The sequence below is a fragment of the Sturnira hondurensis genome, unplaced genomic scaffold (assembly GCF_014824575.4).
Source record: "Sturnira hondurensis isolate 20B ecotype Veracruz unplaced genomic scaffold, ASM1482457v3 Scaffold0017436, whole genome shotgun sequence".
NCBI lineage: Eukaryota > Metazoa > Chordata > Mammalia > Chiroptera > Phyllostomidae > Sturnira > Sturnira hondurensis.
The window spans coordinates 2795818-2823582 of record NW_028090067.1 but is presented as its reverse complement, the minus strand read 5'-3'; the positions used below and the strand labels follow the sequence as shown (position 1 = coordinate 2823582).

The 27765-nt window shown below is 47.2% G+C and overlaps 1 protein-coding gene across 2 annotated transcripts in view; it reads right to left on the bottom strand.

The window, feature by feature from the left end:
• Window positions 1–19112, bottom strand: part of VWF (von Willebrand factor) — a 122936-nt gene extending 103824 nt beyond the window's left edge. The window contains exons 1-6 of one of the 2 annotated variants that reach the window (XM_037067833.1): window positions 18891–19112; window positions 17649–17803; window positions 15992–16156; window positions 7911–8013; window positions 7399–7607; window positions 2870–2991 (exon numbers count right to left, since the gene is read on the bottom strand). In XM_037067833.1, coding sequence (XP_036923728.1) covers window positions 2870–2991; window positions 7399–7607; window positions 7911–8013; window positions 15992–16156; window positions 17649–17703 — 654 coding nt within the window. In that variant the 5' untranslated portion in view covers window positions 17704–17803; window positions 18891–19112. The remainder of the gene's footprint in view (window positions 1–2869; window positions 2992–7398; window positions 7608–7910; window positions 8014–15991; window positions 16157–17648; window positions 17804–18890) is intronic. The other variant, XM_037067832.1, reaches the window with a different exon arrangement.
• Between the last annotated feature and the right edge of the window lie 8653 nt (window positions 19113–27765).

Genomic DNA, 27765 nt, shown 5'->3' with positions numbered 1-27765 from the left:
AGTTCTGCGGGTCATACAGTGCACAGTGGCAACACACCCAGGGGGCTACCTTTCACATCAAAGAAATCATGCATGTACATGTACATTCCAGGCACAGTTGTGTTTATGATGGCAATTTCCCAGCAGGTGGTGGTAATGTGTCTTAAGGAAGGGCTGTCTTTTTTAAAAAATTATTATTAACAAGAGCACTGTATGGACTAGACCAGCCTCCTGGAGCCATGGCCTTCACATTGTAGGTGGGACACCCCCACAAAGACAAGATCTTCAAAACGGTCAGCCCTTGTTGACATTCTCTAGACAGACAAAACTTTCTTTTAAAGGCCACCTAAAGATCTTTCTAAAATGTTTATTGCACAGTAGAGTTGCCTGCAAATTAACATCAATTATTTGAGCACTTAGAGCTTGGGGTTTTTTATTACCAGGGCTGCTCCCTGAGCTCCAGACTCCAGCAGTCCTGCCCTTTGTTTGAAAAGCCGAGAAAGCTGCAAATTTGCATGCACTCAAACAAGCCATTATCAGTCCCAGCAGACAGGCTCTGGGTTTTGTTGGCATAACAAGGAAACATTCATCCCCTAGGTATAAGTAATATGACCTGGCTCTCAGAATGAGTTGACTCCTTGCTACCACCTTGGAAGGACTGGGAAGCACCAGCGAAGTGGGAGAACAGATACTGAGGGCTCTCAGACAGAGTTCTCAGGTCAGTGCAGTCTGCCCCACACAGCACTCTGCCACCGCACAAGGCCTTGGAGTCACACTGGCAAACACTTGTAAACCATCCCATTTACCAGACCTGACTTCTGATCAAGCAGCCCAGGGGGACTAAGCCAGCAGTGAATAGTTCCAAAGACCACTTAATCACCTCCCAGGAGAGGAATCACAGTGTTTCTTAGCCAATGAGAGCTCCCCAGTCACACACAAGTGCAGCCTGATTGGCTAAGACAAAGCCAGCCTCACTTCTTGGATAAACAACCTGCAACCTGGTGTTCTGAGCTTGGAGGAGCTTGTGCCTTGGGAGGTCTGGCGTGTTTGGGGGCCTCCGCCCAGCACTCAGACCTCGGTAACCATTTTCTTAAGCTGCTCCCATGACACTGGTTAGTAAGGACTTTAACGCACCCAAGAGACAAAGTGAGTAGCAAGCTTGAAGCTGGAGCCCCCAAAGGCACCCAGGGAGACAAACAAGGCTTCTGGTGGATTCTCCCTCCCTCCCTCCTTCACCCACGCCCTCCCTCCCCCTTGTCTCTGGGCCACCAAGGGCTCAGTCTCCCTCTTTTACCGGGCCTCAGGATCAGGTTTTTCATTTTAAAATCCTGTCTTCACCTCCCACTTCTATGGATAAATGAGACTATTCCTTTGTATAAATGTTCCCTCACTATTCCAAGGGTAAGGGAACATTTGTTCAGCACTGAGCTGGCCTGTGTTTGCAAAATAAAATGTGACAAAGCCCATATGTCCTCAAAGAGCTGATTGGGTGTAAGAGGTACATGTGTGGCCCCCACCCCACCTCACCTGCGGAGGCACCCCCACTCTTGATTTGGCCCCCGCCTGGAAACATTCAAGGGTAGGGGAGGCGAACCACCAGCCAACCACACAGCTGTAAGTTTGGTTCTGGCACCTTGCTCTCCTTCTAAACTCAAGCTGGGCACAGCTCCCCCAAAGGAGTTGGGTGATAAATTGGGAGGAAAGAGAAGGAAAAGAATGGATTGGAGAGCTTATGCTGAAAGTGCTGTGCTCTTGGCCTCCTTTACCCCACTCCCCTCCCAATGTGGGGGCACCCCGGCGGGAACACAGTCAGAGGGAGGGCACCAGGAGGCCTTGCCCCACCTGAAATGTCATCCTCCCAGGGCCCCACACAGGGCACACAAAGCCCGTCTCCACCTGCAGAAGGGGGAGGGAGGGTGCAGTGTTGCACACGCCCCCCCCACGGGCTTCTCTCCAAGGGAGAGGTTGTGGTTCGTGGTATCATAAAGGGCACGCACCGCTGAGGGCAAAGCTGCTAACCAGCTACCATACAGGAAGAAGCAGGGCTGTGTGTGAAGGATGGGGGGTGCGCCCATCTGTACTGAGTCTCAGGGACATAGGCACAGGAGGTCATGTCGCCACAGAAGCAGTGATGGGAACAAGGTGACTGCAAGCCAAGGAACACTGCAGCCACAGAGCTGGATGAGGCAAGAAGAGATCTTCCTAGAGCCTCAGAGCAGGGGAGGCCCTGCCAACACCTTGATCTTGGCCCGGGGAATCTAAACTCAGCCTTCTAACCTCCAAAACTGCGAGAGAATACATTTCAGTTGTCAGAAGCCACTAAATTTAAGATAATTTGCCCCCTACCACAGCCACAGGAAACTATTACAATACCCACTTCAGGGTCACTTCAGGCCTACCCCCACCCACCCAGCTCCCCCCACAAAAAGCTACCCCCTTCCTGGTGATGTGCTGGTAAGAGTTTGGGGTTTTCTTCCCCTATTTGTACTTCAAACAATCACTTACTGAGCACCGAAATAGGAATTCTTTCTATTGGCATAATTTCAGACAGGGGACAGGGGATGATGGAGACATTTGGAGACAAGAGAGAGGGCCTTGGGTATAAAGCACAAGAGTAGAGTCACTCCCTATACCAAGTCATTAGACCAGACACATTTTTGGAGTTCCAGGCCCAGAATCACCTTAGAATTAGAGTTAACTAGACTCTAGCCACGGTTGGTTTTCAGGAGGAAAGGGACCCATGGGAGCCTTACATTGATCAGCCAGAGGGATCCACAGAGGTAGGCCCATTGCCCCCCTAGGTAGAGGACCTGAGACCAGATGTCCTCCCGCCTCGTAACTCCACGGGTCCTGCACCACCCCGACCATATCCAGCCCGGGCTGTACCCACCTTCTGCATTTCCTCAGAGATGTTGCAGGGGCTGCTGGGAGGGGAGGCCCGTTTGCACCGCTGCTCTCCACTGCTCAGGGCCCAGGAGTTGGCAAAGTCGTAGGGGTCAGAGGTCAAGGCCCCTGTGGAGAAAGGTTTCAGGAAACTGAAGCCACAGTTATACCTGACCCAAGACTTCTGAGTGAAAACTGGAGGTCTGTCATCTCCTGAACGAACTTCCATTAGATTCATACATAGGCCTCTGGGGTGGGAGCATTTTCTACGCAGCACTCGGCATGACAAGACAGAGCACGGGCGTCAGAGCTCAGCCAGGGTTTCGTGAGGGGCAGCTGGATGGATGGGCACCGTGAGGAAGACAACACGAAAGATGAGGGAGGTGCCCATCCATTTCCACCTCTCCACACCTTTGCATGCCATTCATCTGTGTAGAACGTCCTCCTCCCCCCAACTGCCTTGACTACCCTATTTTGCTGTATAAAATGCGCACCCATGTTTTAGGACTAATTCCCATGTATAATGTGCATCCTTATTTTTCCCTCAAAAATTTGGACCAAAAGGTGCACATTGTACACAGCAAATATGGTATCTCCACTCATTCTTGGAGATGCAGCTCCTGAACCCCTTCCTCCAGGAAGTCCTTCAGAACTGACTCTGTCTGCTCCCCATCTACCCTCCCAGCCTGAGTCGGGTGGGGCCCTTCTCCGTGCTGTCTCAGCACCTTGGCCATCCCTCTATCAAAACTCTCATCACTGTTTGTGTTGGTATTTCTTTGCTTTTATTCAGCCCCCATTCAACTCTGAGCTCCTTAATTCAGGGCACAGGCTCTGTCTCTTATCTCTAAATTCTTATCTGGTAGATTGTGGATACTCAGAATACTTCTGCAGACGGAAGGTAAGGGGGCCACATAGAGGCTAAGCCCTCCAATCACTGCACCTGCCAGCTCTGACAACATCTGTGCTTTAGTGCTTGTAACAATCATGCGGTAAGCTACTCACAACAGGCCGTGAGGGCCTCCTGGGCCTACATGGCATGGTGCACAGTAGGGACCTACTTCATGTCATAGCCACCAGTGGCATCAGTAACACTGCTGAACCTTTATTTCAAAGGAACTTAATGGAGCATTTTGCACAACCAGGTCTACAAGCATGAAGCATGTTTGAAGGTCAAATAATGTACTTGGGAATCGGAAATAAACTACCCCCGGGGAAAGAAAAGAAAAGCAGAACTTTAGAAATATAGTCAGTTGGCATCTGGGGTATGGTAAGTAAAAAATAAAACACCCCACGAAAGATATATGTACTTCCTCACTCCCAGAACCTGTGAATATCTCTTAATACGGCAAAAGATGTGATTAAAGATCTTGAGAGGAACAGTTTATCTCGGATTAACTGAGTGAGCCTTAAATGCAGTCACGTGGATCCCTAACAGAGAGGCGGAGGGAGAGCAGAGACACCGAGAGAGAAGGTGATGTGAGGACGGAGGCAGAGATTGGAAGGGTACTAACACAAGTCCAAGATTGCTAACAGTGATTGGAAGAGGCAAGGAGCAGGTGTTCCCATAGGGCCCCAGAGGAAATACAGTCCTGCCAGCACCTTGATTTTGAACTTCTGGGCTCCTGGAATTGTGAAAGAATAAATTTCTGTGGTTTTAAGCCATCAAATTAGTGGTAATTTGATGGTAACTGCAGGAAACTAATACATGGGAGAAGCCAAAATGAAGTGAACTTATATTTGTGGGGATTTTGACGTGCACCTGGCATTGTGACAGGTGCTACTCTCTGGGTTCTTGGCTGTTCCATGCCACACAAGCTAGCTCCCTTTCTGACACGCCATACTAAGGAAGAGGCAGAGGAGAAGCTTTGTGTTGGGTGGGGAGAGCCCTGGAGAGATTCAGGACCTCTGGGGTCTGGTCTCAGCTCTCTTTCCATCACCCTATGTGATCTGGGGCTGATTCCACCATGCTTCTGTGCTCAATTCTTCACATCTAATGCCCTAGCTGGTGTGGATCAGTGGACTGAGCCCCAGCCTGTGAACCAAAAGGTCACCAGTTCAAATCCCAGTCAGGGCACATGCCTCAATTGCAGGCCAGATCCCCAACGAGGGGTGCATGAGAGGTAACTGCACATTGATGTTTCTCTTCTTCCCTTCTCCTCTCTAAAATAAATAAACACAATCTTAAAAAAACTTATAAAAATGAAGAATTAGACTAGATGGCCTCCAAGATCCTTCCATTAAGTGAAACTCTAGGAGCTCAATCTGAAACGAGGCATTGGGATATCTAACAGACAGAAGCACAAATATTCTTGCTAACAGAAAAGTCTCTGTAAGCCAAAGTGAAAGCCCAGCTAGGCTGACTTCCATGATGTCAGGAAGCAAGGTTAATGATTTTTGTTGAATCTTTACCAACCAAATAGACCTAAAGCCACAGTCCTCTGAGAATGATTTCCAAAATGTCACCATAGCCCTGACTTTTTGACAATAAGCAGGACCTTATCCCTGATAGCATAGGTCCTATTTTCAGTTTTTTAAACCTTAAAGCCTGGAATATGAAAAATATATATTAGGGCTAGGAGTTTTATATATTATACAAAAGATTTTAAAAATCTTTAAAAGGTGCTACCACAAAAAAAAACACAAAAAACAAATATCCTATTGAATCCACTGTTAATCTCAAGAAAAAAAAAAGCATAGGGAATTACGAGAGACAAAAAAAGAAGGCTAAGGAGGAAAGGGAGTTGAAAAATGGAACTATCAAATGTGACTTGATGTTCTGACTACAGGGTGTTAGAATGAGGGTAACATTTTTACCAATCAAGGGGCTTGAGTTTTAACAAATCTGTGGAGATGCAAATGAGTCCAGGGGCTGCATGACATGGGGAGGTGGGTTTGATACCCGCCCAGAGTCTTAAGTTGAGACTCTTAAAGGGTTGCTCTCTGCATGAGAAAGCTGACAAGAAAAAATCCACTCTGAGAAACAGGGAAATAATAAAAGTTTAATTCTCTGGTCTGAGTTCTGGTCAGAAGACAAAAAGTCTCTGGGAATTTATGGTTGTGGGAAAGGCTTCAAGTATGATTGAGGTTCCAATTTGTACTTCTTGTGAGATTGAGTAACTTCATATTAAAAATATGGGCACCGTAAGGAAGTTTTAATATAAAACACCTCTAAAGATGAGCTCACAATCCAAAATTATGAAACATTAAAAAAATCCACTTTAGCCCTGGCTGGAGGCACAGTTAGTTGGAATGTTATCCCATACACCAAAAGGTTGAAGGTCGATCCCCAGTCAGGGCACACACCTAGGTCACAGATTCACTGCCTGGGGGTGCATATGAGAGGCAACTGATCCATGTTTCTCTCTCATATTGATGTTTCTTTCTCTCTCTCTCTCTAACTCTTTCTCCCTTCCTCTCTCTCTCAAATCAATAAGCATGTCCTCGACTTAGAATTTTAAAAAAAGACATAGATTTGATTAACATGATTAACAAACTTAATTCAATAAGTATATAGAATCCTACAGCAATCAGAGAATACATTTTTTGGAGCAAACATAGAACAATTACAAAAAAGATCAGGTACTAGGCCACAAACAAATCTTCCCAAATTTCTAATTTAACTGGGAAATAAATTTAATTATAAAAGATAACTGAAAATTCTAAACATTTGAAAGTTTTCAACACATTTTATAGGTTAAGAAATAACTCAAAATGGAAATTTCCAATTTCCTATGAAATTGGAAAATTCATAGAACTAGGTGGAAATGAAAACATGCTACATATCAAACCTGGTGTGATGCAGCTAATGTAGCACTTAAGGAAAATTCACAGCCTTAAACATACATATTGACTGATAAAAAGCTTGAGAAATCCATGCTAGAGAAGATAGAGATGAGTGATTTTACTATTTTCAGCCCAGTGACAGGAATAGGCAACCGTTTCTCTGCACAGGAATCCCTGAATGAGAGGGTGACCAAGTGACAAGGAAGAAGTAAAACATACCCAAGTGTTCAGCTTTTGCAGGGGAGCATCACTAATTAAAGATTTATGTAATTGAAATGATCAAAGAAAGATTAAAGGTTAGTGGTGTATTTCACTTTGTCCACATTACCTTCTATTGCTTATGAACACACACACATAAACTATAAAACATTAATCTTTAATCTTTTTTTGATCATTTCAATTACATAAATATTTGAGGGGAGCAGCATTGATTTCACCCATAAATCTCCACTGTGGTGGTTCAGGAGGGTTTGTTCAAACCACCCAGCACTTACCAACCATCCACCACGTATAAGTTGCTATAGGGAATTCAGAGTTGAACCGAGTGGGGTCTGAGGAGCTCCAAGATTGCATGTGATGGGAGGTCTAGGCAGTGAGATGGAATGCTAAGAGACAAGGGTGACAAGACCCAGGGAGGTGAGGTCACAGGGAGACGATGGGTATGCCAGGGCCGGAGCCATAGTGAAGGTGTGTGAACAGTGAAGTTACTAGCATAACCATGCCCCCAGGAAACGGCACCCCAGAAAAGCTTACCCTCTTGAGTCTTAAAGTCGTCTTCAGCGAAGATGTTAAAGTTGCCACACAGCCCACAGGTCTTGTTGAAGTATCTATCTGACAGCAGGACTTGGAAGCTGCCGCTGCCATCCATCCTGGCCACAAAGCCGTAGGCCTCACTGGACAGCTTGTAGTACCCAGCCTCGGTTTCCAGGTATAGCCCATTGGAGGCATAGGGCATGGTGACACTGGAGGGACAAGGGAAGGCTCAGGAAGTGGGCTTCTCATGTATTTTCTGGCTGTCCCTCCCACCCTTCAACTCCAACCCTAAGCAAACTATGGTGCAGTTCAGACTATGATGCAAAGTGGCCGCGGGCCTAGCCCAGCAGTCAGGAGTCCTGGCTCTCACCCAGCCCTGACACTGGCTTCCTCGGGACACATTTACTTGCTCTCTCTGGGCCCCAGCTTCTTCATCTGAAAGATGAGACAGTGCGTGCAAGGGGAATTCCCAGAGCTTTTTCTCATTCATGCATTTTGGGCTTCCGACTTACCTCTGGTCCCCCTGCAGCACAGTACCATTGACAAACAAATGGATGTCGAAAAATTCCCCAAGATACACAGAGAGGCTCACTCTCCTGCCACTTTGGAAGTCTCCTGAAAGACAAGAGTCAATAATGGTGATCATTATCCAAAAGAGTCAATACATTTATTCATACTCATCATCTCTGTAATCTTATCTGAGTGGAATACTTCCCACAAAAGACGTAACAAATGGACAACAAAAATCTCCTTCAAAATACTGCTCCTCACCCATCTACTTATTCATCTAAAACACCGAGTGTCTTCTGGATACACAGCCCTCTGGCAGCCCCTTATATTTCTCAAAAGCAAAATATAAACATATGACCTTTTCCTTCTGGGAGTTTACAACCTAAATACAAAAATAAGAGGAGCGTGCAACCATTGAAAATATTGTAAGGTAGCAAATAAAAGCAACAAAGTAAGTTACTGCTAACAGGTACTGCAGCGTGTATTATTTAAAGTGTTTTCTTAGGCTAGCCCTAAACAGGTGCTTTGTTTAAGATGGAGATTCATGAGTCCCACCTCAGGTTACTGATTCTGATTCTCCGGGAGAAGTTTAGAGAATCTATAGGTCAAGCCATTCGTTCCATTTGGGGAACTTAATGAAGATGCAATCAGTAATCAGTTTCGTCCTTAGAGATGTCTGGGCAGCCAAACACATGATGAAATAGTCTCTGGCTACGTGACAATGGTTCGGTTGTGAGGGACAGAGACACAGGTGGTGGCAGGGACATAAAAGCAGAAAACCAAGTGCAGACACATTTTTGCATCATTATGAAGACCTTGCAGTCCCACAGCTAGTCTCTGATAACTTCCTCACACAGGGCCCTCGGAATTCAGAGGACTGAGCAGCCATGGAGATGAAGGAAACAGAGGAGCACGGGAGAGTCTGGCCTCAGGCCTTAGAGCCTGGGAAGCTGATGGAAGCAGGGAAGTTGAGGACAGCCAGTAAGGACAGAGAGACAGAAGATGCTGGGGAAAGAGGGGGAAGGTGAGGGGTACAGTGCCTTGGGGCTCCTGTGGAAATGGGGCATAGGGCCCAGTTGGAGAGTTGACCTTGGAAATGAGGAAATGTGCCTTCTCCTACTGAGGTCTGGGGAGGGTGGGCTTCAGCTCCACCAAAAAAAAAAGGAAGCAAGAATGTCTGTGGAACCAAGTCCAGGAAATCTGGGAGGTTTGTTGGGGCGAGGTCCTGCCAGCACAGCTGGGTTAAGGAGAGTGGGGGAAGGGGACACCTCCGTCACAGTCCCACAGCAGTTTGAGGTGGGGGGGTCCCCAATGGGGGCCTGAGGACTGGGGCCACCTGGGACCCCTACACACGCCTAACCAACCAGAATGAGCCAGAAAGTAACTTGTTCGTGGTGAGATTTCAGTGAGGGTCATCACATGTGAAGAACTAGCCCAGCGACTAGCAAACTTTTTCATCTCATGGCACCCATAAGCTTATTGCTAAAATTCTACAGCACACCAAAAAATACACTTTTTGCCAACCTGACCAAAAATAGGCACAATTCTGATTCATTCACACTGGATGGCTATTGTTGCACTGGCTGTTGTCATTTTTCTATTTGACAATCTAAGTGAAAAGAAGTCAGTGCCCCTAAGTAAAGGGTCAGGTATCTCACGTTTTAAAAATTCTTGCAGTGTACCAGTTCAAAACCACTGAACTAGCCCATTCTAAGAAGAGAGCCTTGAATGATACAGTGTTCGCAGCTGAGAGGCCACCAGGAAAGGCCCAGAGCCCACCGGCCACATCCTGCAGAGCTCCAGACCGTCAGCAGTTACAGGAGGGGCCAGCCAAGGTGAAGGGCTTTCTCCCTGTTTGACTAAGGAGTCTTGCCTGCCCAGCACTCCCACTGCCCACAGTGTCTGCAGCTAGCACATCTTTAAAACATAGGACAAACTGTCAGACAGCCAGAAGTTAGCTGAAGAGAAAGACACAAAACTAGACAGAGTAGAATGTTGATGGTAGAATCTGAGTGGTAAGTATGTGGTCCTTTACTGTGCTGCTGTACATGTTGGAAAATGTTCATAATAAAATACTGAAAACACAAACAAATGGAACAGCTTGGCAACAACCTCCAGTCTGCAGCGGACCAAAGACAAAACCCCTTCCCAGGTCTCTGTGGAGGCTGACACTGAACTCTACCCCCAGCTTGCAGTGGGCTGGCTCCATCCACCACCACCGGCTGGAGGGGGTACAATGAACCCAAGAGGCCAGGGTGTCTGGGGCCTTAATGGCCACAGAACCCATCTCCTTATCAGTACAATTCTCCCTGACCTCCACCCCCAGCCTCAGAACAGGGGGATGGGTGGTTTTGTCCCTGCTTCGCTGGGTAACTCCTCCAGTTTGTGGACTCTGAGCCAAAGGCCTCTCACTCCCGGAAACAGGAGAGGACTCCTGGGTGCCTCTGCCTCTAGCAGGTGGTCCCTCACCTTCATAGAGATTCAGAAAGGACCATGAGAACAAGCCAGCAAGGAGTGTGTGGCTGGAGGGAGGGGAAGGAAGGCTTTGGATACAATGCGGAAGCTGAAGGTGAGCCACCACGCTGCAGCTACAGAGTTGTCACTCTGCAAGGCCTTCCAGGGCATAAAGTCACCTGAACAGTCACTCGTTCCCCAGGGGGCAGAGCCGAGCAGGTGCATAGGAAAGCTCAGAGGTCACCCATGCCCAGGTGGAAAGATAGAACCTGAGAGGCTAGACAAGCCAAGAGTGCAGGAGAAACAACAGTCGAACGAGAGAGCACCAGGGGAATGTGAGACAGGGCCCTGAGGCTCCCACCACAGGTGCTGCTGCGTGGAGCCCCCGCCCTGCTCACAGAAATCATGAAGGCAGCCTGGCCCCACAGACCAGGGGCCTTGGATCCACCCAGGTGGCTGGCACTCGGGTAACTTGCCCATCGTCACAGAGCTGGTGAGTGACGACAGAGCTGGGACTCAGACTGGGTGCTGGTTTAAGTAGTTGAAGGAAGGGTCAGCTTGTGTGGTCCCAGGAAATGTCAGCACTAGGAAGGAGAGGAGGCAGGCTGACCACCCACCGAGTGGCGTTTGAGTCAGTGTCTCCGTGGGACGTGGCACCGGCTATGTAGGATCATCCCCCATCTAGGGGCAGGGGTGTGTGACAGGGCCTGGGCCTGGGATCCTCAGGGAGGACTGATCCACAAGGAGCCCGTGGAACTGCTGCCGCCCCCAGTGCAGTCCAACCTCATCTGAGGCAGGGAGGGCAGCAAGAGGGTTTTTGGAAGTGCATCCTGGAGAAGTCTCCAATTCAGAAAAACACTGTGGCAGCATTACAAATCTCGGAGATGAACAAAACATGTGGCTTTAAAACCTTTTTTCCCCCAGAAAACAGAGTAAAAACACAATCTACTTTATGGCCCAGTGTGCACACACTCACACATTTCACCTAATATATGACCCTCGCTGTGTGCCGTGCACTGTGATGCTTTCTGATGTCTTCTATTTCATTGCATTTACTTTGTAAACACTGGTTACAACCAGCAAGTTAATGTGGTGACTCACAGGTTGTGGCTCAGTCTGAGAACCACTGACCTAGACTGGCTCTAATTTACAGGTGAAGAAAGCCCACGCTGACAGCGGGGCCGCTCCCCCTTGGCACTGTGGGGGCGGCTACTTTTCTGCCGTGGGGCCGTCCTGTGCGTAGTAGTGTATGAGCCACATCTACCCACCAGCAGCATCCACCCACAGCTGTGACAACCCAAACTGTTCCCGACACTGCCACCTGTCCTCTGGAGGACACTCACCCCAGTGAGAACAGTTGGTGTACAAACTGTTAACTCGGGGCAGCGCCCACCCCTGGGTTTTCTGACTCTGAGTCCAAATCTCCTTTTGCGCCACAAAGCTGCCTAACACGGATCTGAGTATTGTTTTCAGTTAACCATTAATGCAGGGGAGAAATCCAGATCGTACTTTATTTGCTTCGTTCCCTCCCTGCAGAACTCAGGGGAATCAGATAAAGTGCAGCTATTAGGAGAACAAGCCATTAGAAATTGCCTGTGGGCCCGGGGGGAGGGGCAGCATGTGGAGGGGCGACTCCCACACTGCATCTACCTGCTGGTTAACACTTCCTGCAGCTGCTAAGAGAAGGGGGGCTGGGTCTCCCCTCCAAGAGACTGAAACAAACCAGGGACACTCTCCCCGTGCCTCTTGAACTCAGTGACTGAGGAGTTCCATGGGGAACAAGGTCCCCCACCCCCTGCATGGTGGAGAGACAGCAGCCGGGGGTGTAGGCTGGGGACTGGAGCCAGAGCAGCCCGAGTGCTGCGGGGACATTAGAGTGTGGAGCATCCTAACCTGCATTTCTAACCAACAGCTCACCCTCCACTCCTGTGGTTCTGATACAGGTGACCATTATCCAAACACCAAGAAACAGAAATCTGGTCCGATGCCATTTACCGACCAGGAGACTAAGGCTCTCGCTGGGGAAGTGACTCAGCGCGCTTCTGGCTCTCTCTGGTTTGGGTGCCAGATCCTGCAGTGTGGCTTACACAGGGCAGTCTCTCCAAGCAGGACTCCTGGCATCTCTTCCTTTTCCCTGTGCTTGTGGCCTTGGCCGGAGACCCTGGAGCCTGTCTGGTCAGGAGGGGCCTGGTCAAGGAAAGGGCCTCCCCTCTGCAGCCGGTGGTCCTTCAGGCTGAGACATAAACACTTCACTCAGGATGTGCACAAGGTCCACAGACACTCAGAGAGGAATGGGAATTTGTGAGTTAGCACTGAGAAAACAGGATGTCATTGGAGAACAATGGAGCAGAGATGTGCGCGAGGATGTAGTCGTGCTCACGGAACCAGACCTACAGCGTCCAAGCCCGCCGCACCNTCTCCAAGCAGGACTCCTGGCATCTCTTCCTTTTCCCTGTGCTTGTGGCCTTGGCCGGAGACCCTGGAGCCTGTCTGGTCAGGAGGGGCCTGGTCAAGGAAAGGGCCTCCCCTCTGCAGCCGGTGGTCCTTCAGGCTGAGACATAAACACTTCACTCAGGATGTGCACAAGGTCCACAGACACTCAGAGAGGAATGGGAATTTGTGAGTTAGAACTGAGAAAACAGGATGTCATTGGAGAACAATGGAGCAGAGATGTGCACGAGGATGTAGTCATGCTCACAGAACCAGACCTACAGCGTCCAAGCCCGCCGCACCCCTCCCCTGGCCCCAGTGCCCCTGGAGAAGCGGGGCCAGCCCTCCCTCCCCAACCTCCTCAGATCATTTCTTCCCAATGCCCCGCCGCCCGACCCACCACCTCCACCAAAAACAGAAAAAGTAGCCACATTCTCTCTGAGGTTATCAGCACAATTTGTGGTGGGAATTAACCTTATTTACGTTGAAGTGTGATTGCCCCACATCCTGGTCCAGGAAAATGACCTGCAGAAAACGGACACTTGACAAGAGCAGGCTGTTATAAGAATGAGGACCCAGGGGCAGGGGGATGACAGGGGAGTCCCACTGAGATGTTTTGACACAGAGAGGCCTAACACAGCCCTTCGATTACTCCTTGGCCACAAAGCCCAGAGGATGGCCCGAGAGGCAGGCCTCCACACAAACCCACACATGTGTGTTGAGGAGGGGGTGAATGTCACCATAGCCTTGACAGAAATGCTCCCAAGCACCCAGCAGCCCCTCCTCTCTATGAAGTTCATGTCCAACAAGTGTACATCCTGCGCATGGTGGCCGCAGTCAAGCATAAAGGTTTAGGGGACACTTCACAAGTGGAAACACACATCTCCCTTGCTCCTCACAGAATCTGCCTTTTAAAGGGAGGACAGGGAGGCTGAGTGACACTGTGTGATGCCCCTGAGGACACTCCATGGGGAGGGAGAGCAGAGAGCACAGGTTTTCTGACTCCAACTCTGGGTTCTATGCTTCCATTTGCTGCTGGGGACTGAGTTACCAGGTCCTCTGGGACGAAAATTGCCGGTCAGCACAAGTTGATGAGCCCAGTTACGGGGTGGGCCAGAGCCGTCAGGGCCGGGGAGAGTGCGGAGTTGACGGGGAGGGGGTGCTTCCTGGAGGAGGGGGTGGTACAGCCCAGAGGCACCAGCATGGCTTGAGTCCCTCTGACTAGGGGGGTTACCCCTATGGGGGAGGGGTCCAGAGCTGCGTCTAAGCAGGGGAGGAAGCTTCTCCAACATGCTGCTCCAGCCCCTGACCCCAGAATGTGAACTCTGTGCCTGGTACTAAGACTTCATTGCCTACAAACCATCTGCGGGGTAAGGAGTCTGCAGCAGAGCCAAGCTAAAACACTGTGAAGTCGAGACAGCAACCCCCCAAGGCACCCAAGGGTCTCCAGAGGGCCCCCTTCCCTGGAAATACCACTGGAGCTCACAGCCATGGGGTAGAGAGGACGTCATTATTTCCTTCTTTTAAAATCGTTCTCCTTACCCTCCATGTCCACGGACAGACCCAGACTCATCTCAGGTACAGGGTCTGCACTATCTCCGCTGTGGATTTTATAGATGATAGATAGATAGATAGATAGATAGATAGATAGAAGAAAAAGAAAGGAAAAAAGNCCCCCAAGGCACCCAAGGGTCTCCAGAGGGCCCCCTTCCCTGGAAATACCACTGGAGCTCACAGCCATGGGGTAGAGAGGACGTCATTATTTCCTTCTTTTAAAATCTTTCTCCTTACCCTCCATGTCCACGGACAGACCCAGACTCATCTCAGGTACAGGGTCTGCACTATCTCCGCTATGGATTTTATAGATGATAGATAGATAGATAGATAGATAGAAGAAAAAGAAAGGAAAAAAGAAAAACATTTTTCCTAGTAATGAGAACTTTTAAGATCTACTCTCCTAGCAACTTTCAAATACACCATACGTCAATGTTGGCTACAGTCACCATGTTATACATATAACACCTTTAGTACTTATTTATCTTATAACTGGAACTGAGAACCCCTTCATCCAATTCTCCCACCCCCCACCTGCCCCCTCGGGTTGCCATAAATCTGCCTCTTTCTCCTATGAGTTTGGTGGCATATTATTTTGTTTTGTTTTTCGAGTCCACATGTAAGCAAGATCATACAGCATTTGTCTTTCTCTGACTTATTTCACATAGCACAATGCTCTCGATTCTGTTCACATTCCAGAAAATGCACCATGATTTTCAAGGTAGAGAAAGCCACTTAAAATAAACATTGGGACCACCTGAGGTGGGAGGGCCTCAGCCTTCAACTTTCCAGGGAAGGTGGGGTTGCTCTTCTTCTCCTCGACTCAGGTCTGCCCACTGCTGTCTCTGCCTCCCCAAGGCTGAGACCCCCACTTTTGCTATGTTGTGTAGTATCCCTCGCTCCCGCATCTCCCACATCTGATGAATTCTTAGAGCGGGAAGGTCACCAAACCACAGTTTTCCATCACCACTTCCAGCCTCACTCCCAGCCTTGGAAAGTGCCCTCTCTCCACAGTGCAGGGAAAGTTCCTTCATCATGACAAACCCAGGATCAAAACCCAGGTCTTCCTTTTATTATCTGCCACCCTTTGGGAGAATCAAGCAGCTTCCATGAGGTCTGCATTTGGAAACAGCAGTGACTATATCTGTCCCTACATCTCAGAACAGCTGTGGGGGTGCAGAGTTGAGACGGGCATAGTACCAGCACTTTTCCAGGAACACCGGAAGTGCTCAACACTGGCCTGATGTTCTGATTTCCACCAAGAACATGGAATGATCCTTTCCTTTTGCCTGTTATAAAGCACCTTCTGAGCCATCATTCCTCTTGATGCTTTGGAGCTCCCGGGGTGTAGCCTGAACCCAGAGCAGTGGACATAATCACTGCAGAAGCATAAAGACACTCTACATCCCACCAGGTTCCCATGGAGAGAGACCCAGGGAAAAGCCAAGGGGAGCCCGGTGTGATGGAAAGGCCACTCCCCACCATGCTCTCTGCAGGGATCTTCCAGATCACACACTGTTGTAAGGCCAGTGTGTAAGGCCAGTGTTGTAAGGCCACCCCCTGCCTATAGTTCCCCCACCCCACATGCCAGGGCTGAGCTCAGCCAGCTCCCACTTTGTATTCCCCTCCGGTGCCCCAGACTCACCTATGAGTGAGAAGGAGTGTTTCTGGCAGTCCCCAGCCAGGAGGTAACTGCAGTCTCCAGCAAAGCTGTACATGGTCTCATCAAAGGTGTTGACGAAGGCATCTCCAAAGAGGCTACATCGGGCCATCGAGGACCTGCCAAGAGTCCCTTCTGCGCAAAGGGTCCCTGGAGGGAGAGACCACAGGTGAGCACAGCTGGAACCACCAGCCCAAAGCATTCTGGCCTTGCAGAAATGAGGCTGCCTCTCACAGAAATTAGGCTGTGGGGAAGTACTTCCCACCCTAAATGAGATGGAAGCTGTTGCCTTCAGCCCCCAGGTATGACCCAGAACACACAGGAACAATGGGGGAACAGTTGTTTTCAGGAAATTTATCTGGTTTAATACCATTTACATACCCATCTAAAATGTGATACATGTTCATTATTAAAAATTGGAGAGTACAGAAGAAAATCACAGAAAATTTAAAATCATCTGTTACCAACATTCAGCAACAGCTGGAGTTAACATTTTAGTGTTTATCTTTCTATTCTGTTTTACAGTGTATACACAGTTGTGGGGGCATTTACAAAATCATGATTATCCTATGCAAACTACAACCAATCTCTCAATATTGTCAAAAATTTATCATGACATTGCGCATACTTCCAAAATGTGATTCTTAGTGACTGTACTACACTTTGCATCTAAATGTATATAATACAACCTCCTTTGTTAGGTTCTTAGCATGTTTCCAAATTTTCTGATATAAAAATAGATTGTAATGAGCATCTTTGCACATTAATCTACTTGTGTATCTTGAACAGATTACTTCTAAACAGATCGGTCCATGTGCCTGACACATAAAATCTATAAAGTATTAACTCCTGCAGGTCACACGCTAACTCTGAGGGGACCCTGCTGCCACCCTCACACTGTGTATGTGTGTGTTTGTGTGTGTGTGTTGGCAGGTGGGGACCATATTAGAAAATCTCTTACATTTTCTGGGTCCCCTGGCATAGGACCCACCTGGCTGGGGGGCATAGGGGTGTGACCCATGCACGTTTTGTCCCAGACTCACCTGCGTGCAGCAGACTGGACCATGCTGGCCTGAGTGGTCTAAGTGGAGACAGGCCAGGGTCAGAAGAAGGTCTCTCCTGCCAGTCCCAGACTCAGAATGTCAGTGATAGCAGGAAGATAGTACAACATGGTGACAGAGTGCTGGCCTGGGATCTCGGCTCTGTGTGACTCTGAAGCAGTCATTTTTCCTCTCTGACCCTCAGTCTCTTCCCCTGTACTCTGAGAGGTTCAAGTAGGTGACCTCCACAACCCCTTCTAAAACCAGTCATCCATCCTCATCTTGGGTTCCTTCTTCTCCATCCTCCAGCCTCATTGTATGGGACTGCTCTGTGTGGCCTTTGTACTTCTTAATTCCTCAACTGGAGAAGGCATTTGCGGGTACCTGCTCCTTGAGCAACACAAGTCAGGGGCGGGGGCTCTGCAGAACCTTCACCAGGGGAATTAACCAGGCAATCAGTCACTCTGGCAGGGCCAGCACAAGCCTGGCACTAGGCAGGCACCCAGGTGAGCTACACGCACGCACACTTGCTTAGTCTGAAAGAGGGATGTTCCCATTGGCCCTGGGGTAGGAGTGAAGAGTAGGAGCACTGTGGTACTTACCTGGCAAGGTGAGGGCCAAGGCAAGAAGCATCCTTGCAAGCCTGGCAGAAATCATCTGCAGAGAAGCAGGAGAAATGAGCTGGTAACCTCTGTCTACACAGATGGCTGCTGGTGTGTGTTACTTTCTTTTCATGAAGTGGGAAGACCATTATTTTCTAAGCAAGAGAAAATACTGATCCTCATTGGCCCATGTTTGCCTTTGAACATGGAGTGCTGTCCCCCACAACCCCCCCCCAAAAAAAACCCTTGGCCAAGGCCAGGCCCAAGAGTAACAATCACTATGAGCCAGCCCTCCCCCCACCCCCCAGCACGCTCTCCCAAGCCACAGTCTCAGAGCCAGAGAGAGGAGAAGGGCTCTGCCTTCTCTGTACGCCTCCAGGCCAGCCTGACCTCTCTCATTTCCTGGTGTGCCTGCAGAAGCTCAGAGCCGATGCATACCTAACTCCTTCTTGCCTCTCCATCCCTCCATACTTGGCAGCAAACTGGGGGGTTGGAACTGTCTTAAGCCTTTGTTCCTACTCCAGACATCCTGACTTGGAGAGCCCTTAGGAATGACGGACGTTTCCTAGGCAGTCACCACACAGTTCCACGAGTGCCTCACTCATCTCCATCCCCAGCACCCAGAAAATGTTCGCCCAGTGTTTGCCGAGTTGATCTGACAGATGCAGAGGAGTCCGGCAGCCCTGGGCCTGGACTAGGGCGTCCACAGTATGGCCCACTGGAGAGGGACAATCCATCCTGGCTGGCAGCGCACTCCCCATGTCCCTTAGGAGCCCTGTCACACCATCTCCTCTGGAAAAGTTGCTACATTAAGTGCAGTCTGTCACTTGGGATTCACTGGGGGTGACTCCTTTCCTACTCAATGCCCCATTAGGCCAAACAAAGAGAAACAAACACAGTCTGTTATTTAGCTGTGGAAGGAACACTTTGATGTCAGTTATGGTCAAGTCTTGGTCCCAAAGCAGGTGTCCCCTCCGGCAGCCTCCCCCAACAGGCACATCAGGCTGCTCCCCGTAAGGACCAGAGCAGTACGAGCAGTAAAGCCCAGGCAGGAGCTGAGGCAGCCACAGGATGCCCCAGAGGTAAAGGGAGGAGGGGAATTAGGACGGTCCCTGGCTTTGAATCACCCGCTAAACAAAGCCTGTCTAGACTAGGGAGCAAGAACCCCAGCTCCCCAGAGGGTGGGGTCAGCTCTGATCTTTATCCCACAACCGGGCCAGCCCTCCTCCCAGAAGGCCATACCTTCCCCTGCAAATGGGGCTGCCGGTGTCTCCAAGGTGCTTGGAAAACTCAGCCGCACAGTGGTGCTGCCAGCCCTAGGCCATGCTCCCCTGCAGCTGCTGCGCTGACGGGGCTGCTGCGGCTCTGCCCTGGCTGGCTGCTCCGAGACCCAGGGGCTGCAGACTTCCCGCAGCCAGGCAGATAAAGCGGTGACGTCCGCCAACCCCCGCTTTCCCACCACAATAGCTGTGAACTGCCATACAGGGACTGGCCTCCTCTTAATGACCAAGAGGAAACAATGAAAGGAAATGGTATTAGAGACACCTCCAAGCTGATAAGGCTTTGAACAGTTTGGTGGGAGACCTTTTGGCAGCTGCCATAATGAGCTGCCTTACCCTCCCCATGCCCCCCAGCACCCTGTCCCTGGTCGTCCCCATACAGATGGAATGACCAGGCAGGCCGGTCGGGCAAGGCAGGAATCCAGACCAGATCAACAAGCTTTAGGATCCAGTTTCCAAGGCCAGTTTTCAGGGAAATTTAGAAAATACCTCAACCTGAGCCAATTTAGCCACCGTAGCTGGCGGAAGGAGAGAACTAATACTTCCTGTCCATGTTAGGCATGAATGATCCAGTCCTGGTCCCTGACAAAAATAGTCCATTTGGGTCCTGGCCAGGGTTGATGGGCAAGTTAAAGATGAGGGGCCCCATCATAAGTTCAGGCCTTTGTAAAATGATGGCCGGGGTGGTTTAATTCTAATAGTCCTCCCAAAGATTCTACCACCACTCAGCTCCTGATCTTGGACACACACACACAGACATACCACACACACTACACACAGACACATACTATACCACAGGCAACACACCACACCCAGAGAGACACACAAAACACACTGACACACCACATACACACACCAAACTCATCACATACACACCATGCACACAGACACTACACTACACACACTGCATGCCACACAGAGACACATGCACACACCAGTTCTTCTCAACCCCCAATTCCTAAGAGCCTAATTTTGAACATCATCTGCTAAATTCATTCCTTCAAAAAGGGGTAGCTCATAAAATAGGGGAGGAAGGCAACTCTCACGGTGGGATTCTAGGCATGACAACAGGCAGCCTAAGACTTCTTTAGGTGAGAAATCACTCCTCACTACTTCCCATATAGTACTACCTGCCCTAAGACTTTGGGAAACCACGAGGTCCCCACACGTATCCTCCACACTCTGCCATTCCCCTTGTCAACCAGGAAAGGAAGATCAATGTCCCAAGAAAGAAATGGTCAAAGAGGGAGAATTGGCATTATACATCAGAAAAGGTACTTAAGAATTTCCATTTCCAGCTTTTTAAAAAACTGGGTAACCTGAAAATCCATCTACTACAAAATATCTTAAAATGCTGTGTTAAATAGGACAAATGTTCTTTAAGTGCACCACTAAAACGAGAGGAAAATAATGAGTATCTCCAAGAATCAAAGAGGAAAAGGGGCCCACGTGAGCAGGAAGCAGTGCAGGCCTATGTGGTTAGCCATTCTCGGTTCCCTCCAGGCTGGAGGCCCAGCCTTGCGAGAACAGGAAATGAGGCTTTGGCCTGACTCAGGAGAAGCGCTGGAACAAGACTCCTGCAGAAAGTGGACACCCTTGAAGGGAACCACTTTATGGGGCACATCTACCAACACCACCATGATATCAACGGAATGGGACATGTTGCTTCTTTAAAGTGGCATCTTTCAGATCCTTGGTGGCTTTTCGAATGTGCATAACCTTGATGGCCCCGGGCGGTTTCATGAGTGTTCTTAAAGTGACTGCAGAGGTTTGAGCTTCTTGATTTGCATGACTTTGTGAGGTTTTCTGGGTCAAGTGAATAGTGAGCCATCTTCAGAGGTCATCTCTGGTCACTTTCAGGAGAGCATATAAATCAATCTTAAAGTTGATCATATATGACCTGGGGAAAGTTTCTCCCCAGGTCATATATGACACCCACAGGTAAAGTTCTCTAGGGGCTGAATTCATAATTGCAAATTTTAAAACACTCAAGAAAACCATTCACCATGAACTAGAATAAGCAGCCACAACCAAAAGCAGGATTAGATCCCTCAGGAACATCAGGTAATAAATTGATCAGGTAGTGATGAAAAAATAAGAGTGTTTAAAATTACCACAAGGAGCAGGATTTGAAAACATAGAAGAATAAGACATCATGAGAAAAGAACAGGAATACTTGAAAAAGAACTCTAAGAAATGCAAATATATACTAAATTAATTGAAAAATTCAAGTACGAACACTAGACATTTCTAGAGAAAAGTTTGCTGGAAGGTGGAACTAAGGAAATTATTCAAAGAGATGAGATACAATGAGGAAATCCAACGAGAAGTGCTAAGAAATATATACATATTCTCTATATATAGAATATATATAGTAGCATATATATACACACAAGAGAAATATAGAGAGAGAATACATATATAATTCTAGATGCAGTGCCTTAGCTAAAATGCCTCCAGAAGCAGGCCCTGGGAATTTTAGGCCTGCAGATGACTTATTTGGGAGAACAGGAAACACTGGCAGGGAAGTAGGGACATGATAAAGGGAAAAGAAAGTAGCCAATGAGGCATGTTTATTAAGCTAGCTACCACATGGACCACTGAGCTTAATCCCACGAAGACAGTTGGGCAAAAGGATAAGACAGTTGCCTCAGAATCACCCCTCTCTTAGCTTGAGAGGGCAGGGTGTTTCTATACCTACACTGGTCATTAACTGTCAAGGGCTTCTCCTGGGGGCGTTAACTCCTCAACACGTCCATCTTCCCCGTGGGCAAAAAGGGGCAGACACCGTCATCCACAACAAACACGTGCAGAGCTAATAAGGGCCCAGGGATATGGCAGGGTAACTGTAGCTTTGCTCTACCTAGTGAAATGACATCATTTTGGGGGAAAAACAACAGTGTATTTGACATTAACAGTCCTCTCTGAAAGAACTGTTAAAGAAGCTACTTCAGGAAGAAGGAAATTAAACCCACATAGAAAATACCAAGAGAAGAGGTAAACAAAGAATACTCAGGTAAATATGAGCGGGCCGTGATTGCATATAAATAATGATAACAATGATAAAGTGGAAGGTTAAAACAATAAGATGGAACCAAAATACCAGACAGCAATAGCCCCAAACTGGAGGCATGATGAGAGTGAAAGTGTGTTAAGGTCCTTGTGTTGCTCAGAAGAAAGAAAGAGGTGAGAGCTCTAGAAACGGTTAAGGTTAGAAGGCATCGTAAGACTTGGAGGGGCTACTAAAGGAAAAGAATTGGATGTACCTGTTCCAAACCACTGGGGAAAAACAGGAAATAAGGAAACCTGGGTCCACCTGGAAGAAACATGGAAACAGCAGGACAAATAGCATAAATAATATCATAAATATATAACCATTGGTAAACAGCAATGAAAAGTAAGAGATTACCCAATTAGTTGTCTTTCAAAAGACGCACAATTCAGCAATGTTCCAGAGAAAGACTTAAAACCTAAACACGAACAATGTAAGGAGGGAAAGAGGAAAAGGCAAATGATCAGCAAGAGAAAGCTGAGCACACTACTCCCAGACAAAACAGACTGTAGGAGAAAAGTCATTATTAGAGACAAAGGAGAGAAAAGATGATGAAAAGATGAGTGCCCCAGGAAGAAATAATTAAAGATTTATAGGTACTTCATAATACAGACTCAAAATGTATAAAGGAAAACTATTAAATTATAAGGCAAAGCAGGGAAAGCTTTGAGTAAAAGTCAACAACATCCACTCACAGACAGCAAGCAAACAAAAACATCTTAGTAACCTGTGAAAAGAAGGGAAGAACCTTGACCTGGGAAATAGAGCCAAACTTCACAAGTAGGGTGACATAGAAGCCACTTTCCCTGCTAAAACCAGAACAAGACAGAGACGGGCAATATCATCACTGCTAGTCAACACTGGAGCAGATGTCCAGGCCAGTTCAGAAAAAAAACAAAGGAAATAAAACATGAGGTGTGCGGCTTCTGAAGGAAAAAGCAGTAATTATTTGAAGGTATGACTGTCTACATAGGGAAACGCCAGAGAATTCTACATAAAAGAACCTACATAAGAGAATTCTATCGAAGAGAACCTTATGAGTCAGCAGTCTGTTGAAACAGGATTAATTTTTTAAATCTATTGTGTTTCTATATAATTATAAAATGCAACCTTTAAAGTGTCCTATTAGTAAAACAACAAATACAATAAAATTCATATAATACTGTATGCAGAAAATCATAAATTTTCTGGCAAGGTATTAAAAAAACCCAATGGGAAGGTACACTGTGTTCATATTAAGTCATAATATTGTAAGTTGACCAATTATCCCCAAATTAGTCTATAAATCAAATGCAATAATAAATGTAATCGGGTTTTTAATGAAATTTGATAATTTTATTGAAAATCCATATGGAAAAAAAGATTAAGGATAGCTCAGACAATTTCAAATTTAAGATTGCCAATAAAAAACAAAAAATAGCTATTATCAGGCCCTGGCTGGTGTAGCTCAGTGGATTGAGCTCAGGCCTGTGAACCAAAGAATGAAGGTTTGATTCCCAGTCAGGGCACATGCCTGGGTTGCAGGCCAGTTCCCAGCAGGGTACACACGAGAGGCAACCATACATGATGTTTCTCTCCCTCTCTCCTTCCCTTCCCCTCTAAAGATAAATAAATAAAATGTTTTTTAAAAAATAGCTATTATCAGAAAGACAAAATAACAAGTGTTGGTGAGGAGGTGAAAATAGGGAAACCTTGAGCTCTAGTTTTGCTTTTTAGAGTTTTTTTAAATTTATTTTTACATAGAGGGTAAGGGAAGGACAAGGAAAGGGAGAGAAACACCAACACGTGGCCACCTCTCACATGTCCCCCAATGGGGATGCAGCCCACAACCCAAACCTGTGCCCCAACTGGGAATCGAACCAGTGACCCTCTGGTTCGCAGGTTGGCACTCAATCCACTGAGCCACACCAGCCAGGGCCCCTTGTGCACTATTGATGGAACATAAATTGGTGTGCCACTGTGGAAAATAAAGTAGAGATTTTTCAGAAAATTAGAAAATAGAACTACCATATGAACTAGCAATTTCACTTCTGAGTATTTAACTGAAGGAAACAAAAATACCAACTCTATAAAACATATGACTCCCACCCTGACCAGTATAGCTCAGTGTCTTCTCACAAACTGAGGGGTTGCCAGTTCCATTCACAGTCAGGGCACATGCCTGGGTTGTGAGTCAGGTCCCCAGTGGGGGGTGTGCTGGAGGCAACCGATAGATCTTCCTCTTGCACATCAATATTTCTCTCCCTCTCTTTCTCCCTCCCCTCCCCTCTGTCTAAAAATAAATAAATAAAATCTTTTTTAAAAAAAGATAAATGCACCCCATCTTCACTGCAGCATTATTTACAGTAGCCAAGATATGGAAACAACCTAAGTTTCCATCAATGAATGAGTGAATAAAGAAAATGTGGTATATATATACAATGAAATATTATTTAGCTATAAAAAAAGAATGAAATCTTGTCATTTGCAACAACATGAATTTGACGGAATTATACTAAGTGAAGTAGTCAGACAGACAAAGACAAATGCTATATGACCTCACTTACATGTGGACTCTAAAAATAAAAATAAAATAAAAACTGAACTCATAGATACATAGGTCAGATTGGTGGTTGCCAGCAGTGGGGGGTGGGGGTGAAGGGGCTTAAAAGGTACAAACTAAATTAATAAGTCATGGATGCAACCAACAGCCTGGTGACTACAATTAATCCTGTTGGTGAGGAGGATTGTATATCTGTTTAAATATTCTGTTGTATATTTAAATGTTCCTAGAAGTAAATGTTTAATATTCTCATAACAAGTAAAAAGAATTTTGTAACTATGTGTGATGATAAATGTTAACTAGACTTACTGTAGTGAGCATTTCACTCTGGACACAAATATCAAATCATTATGTTGTACATCTGAAACAAATATAACATTGAACGTCCATTATACCTAATTTTTTAAAAGGAATTCTAAGTGGACAAACAACCCACTGGCCACAGACAGGCGACACAGAAAGGTAATTCACAGACAAGGAAAACACCCGGTTGGCCAGTCAACATGTGAAAAATCACTCAACTCCACTGATCACCAGGGAACTGCAAAATAAAACCTCAGGTAGTTATCTTCCCATCAGATTGGCAAGGATGTGGGGCTGCTGGAACTCCGTGCTATTGTCAGGACAAATGGTACATCGCTTTGGAGAAAAATGGGGAAATAGCTGTCCGACTTACAGATGCTCCCCCCACCCCATGCACAAAGCAACTAGCACAGAATGTTCACTGTACCAGCAAAGGGAATTCACAAACACACGTAAAAACCTTAATGTACTTCAACCGCATGAGTAAATAAACTAGGGTGCATCCGTCCTATGAAATCCCAAACAGCAGTTAAAGAACCATCTAGGCCATGCATACCAACATGGATAAATCCCCAAAACAATGGTGAGCCAAAAAATGAAAGCAAGTATCTGAGGATTTCTACAGCATGGTAGCATTATGTCAACTCAAAGGCCATGTAAAATAAAACTACTGTTGCTTGTAAACATGTTTAATCCCAGGAAAAGTCGACATGCGTGCAGTGACGACCACTAAAGGCAGGACAGAGCTCTCTCTAGGTAGGAAGACGAAGGGATCCAGACAGTGGTGGTGCCCAAGGGGCTATGTCTCTCTGGGTATATTTTATTTATTTCATAATTGCAAAAGTATGAGGCAACTATGGAAACATGTTACGATGGGACCAGAGTGGCTGGGACACGGATATCTTTATATCATCCTCCCTAGTTTTTTGTACAGTTGAAAATTTCACTTAGAAGAAAAAGCCCTGAAGCCAGCGAGCTGGCATGTTGCCTTAAAACAAATTCTTGAATGTAAAAAAAAGGAAAAAAACGGCTGGGTCAAAGGCCCCCAAATTGTTAAGACTTTTATACATCCTGCCAAGAATTATACCAATTTCCCTTCTGTGGCATTTTTTATTGTTGTGGACCGAATGTTTTTGCCCCTCACCCCAAAATTTCATATGTTGAAGCCCTAACACCCAACATGATAGTATTAAGAGTGGAGGCCTTGCAGAGGTAATGAAGATTAAATGAGGTCATGAGGTGGGGCTCCCATGATGGAAGCAGATCCCCTCACTTCCGTCAGGAAGAGACACCCGAGTTTTCCCTTGGCCACATGAGGACACATCAAGAAGGTAGTCGTCTGCAAGCCGGAAAGCAGACCCTCCCCCAGACCGGAACCTGCAAGCACTTTGACATTGGCCTTCCAGCCTCCAGAACAGTGAGAAATAAACGTATTTTGTTCCAGTCGATGGGATTTTGTTATAGCAACCTGAGCTGATAGAGAGAGTTATGTTTGTATTGTTTGATCGTGTAATTCACAAACTCTGCTATAAGATTATTGTTTTAATGTACATCCTTTTAATTGTTGGGGAAGGTTTTCTAATATTGCTCATTTTTATTTCTTCTTTTGAGAATTTCTTGCTCCTGTCTTTAGCTCGTTTTCAACAGAGACGTTTATCTTTTCCTACTGATTTGTAAAAGCTCTTTATAGATTAAGATAGTATTCTTTACTTCCCACAATCATATGCAAATGTTTTTCTCAGTTCTGCACTTTAATTTTTATTGGTTCTGGGTTATTTTTTATGTACAGGAGTTGAGAGAATTGTGTAATATTCTTTCAGGAAAGGGGGATGGGGGCTAGGGGACACAGGTGCAAAATAAAAGCACAAAACACAAAGTGAAGGAAAAGATTCACAGTGAAAAGCCAATCTCCCTTCCGCCCGGGTGAATAACCGCTGTCCCAGTTTGCCCTGAGCGGAAGGACTTTTGGGGACATGGATTTTCATTACTAAAACTGGGACAGTTCTCAGCAACTGGGACAGCTGGCCACCCTACCAGCCCCTTCGTTTCCTTCTCAGAGGCAATACTGTTACCAGTTTCTTAGGTAGCCTTACAAAGATATTATAAAAGTTTTAAATATTTATCTTCAAATCTGAATGTGAATTATGGTCTATAAACCTGCACCTGCAAATTTGGTCACATCACTTTATTTTCTTTAAATTAAATTAAACCTAACCTTCTTCAGGGGCAGGATGACACAGGATCCAGGGGGTTATGGAGTGCTCAGAAAACAAAGTCAAAGATCTCCCGTCTTTGGCCCACCCTCTTGCCGCTTCCTCTTTCCCAAGCGCACAGGACTCCTTTCAAGTTTAGCAACTTCCAAGCCCTGTAGGCAGGACCTCTGGGTCCAGCAGCCTCTGGCTGTCCTGGCCTCTGCTTCAGCTCCGTCATGAGCACCAGGCAGGTGCAGTCCAAGGGCAGGAACACCACCAGAGGAGGGCAGCAGGGTGAGCCAGGAGCCCTACCTCTTCCATTACCAGCACCTCATCTTCTTGGGACTGACACCCAATAGTCCACCCACTTAACTATCTCTGGGCCCCTGTGGTGCACTGCCCACCCTGACACTGCCATGCACCCCAGAATGCCTGCCCATCGCCCGCTGGCGTGGCTCCCCAGACGCCTCCTGTGCTCAGCTGCCTTAGCTCCGCTGTCTGAAATGCCTTCCCGCTCCTCCCACTCCTCTCTGCTGTCCACATTTTCAGGACCCTCCCCCGTCCTGCAGAGAAAGAGTTGGTCATCTGCTTCCTACACATTTTTCCACTCAGCCCTCCTGTATTAGCTCCCTGGGGCTGCTATAAGAAATCCCCACCATCCGGGTGGCCTAAAATAACAGAATTGTGCTCTCTGCTGGTTCCATAGAAATCTGAAGTGTCAGCAGGGCCACGCTTTCCCTTGGGCCCC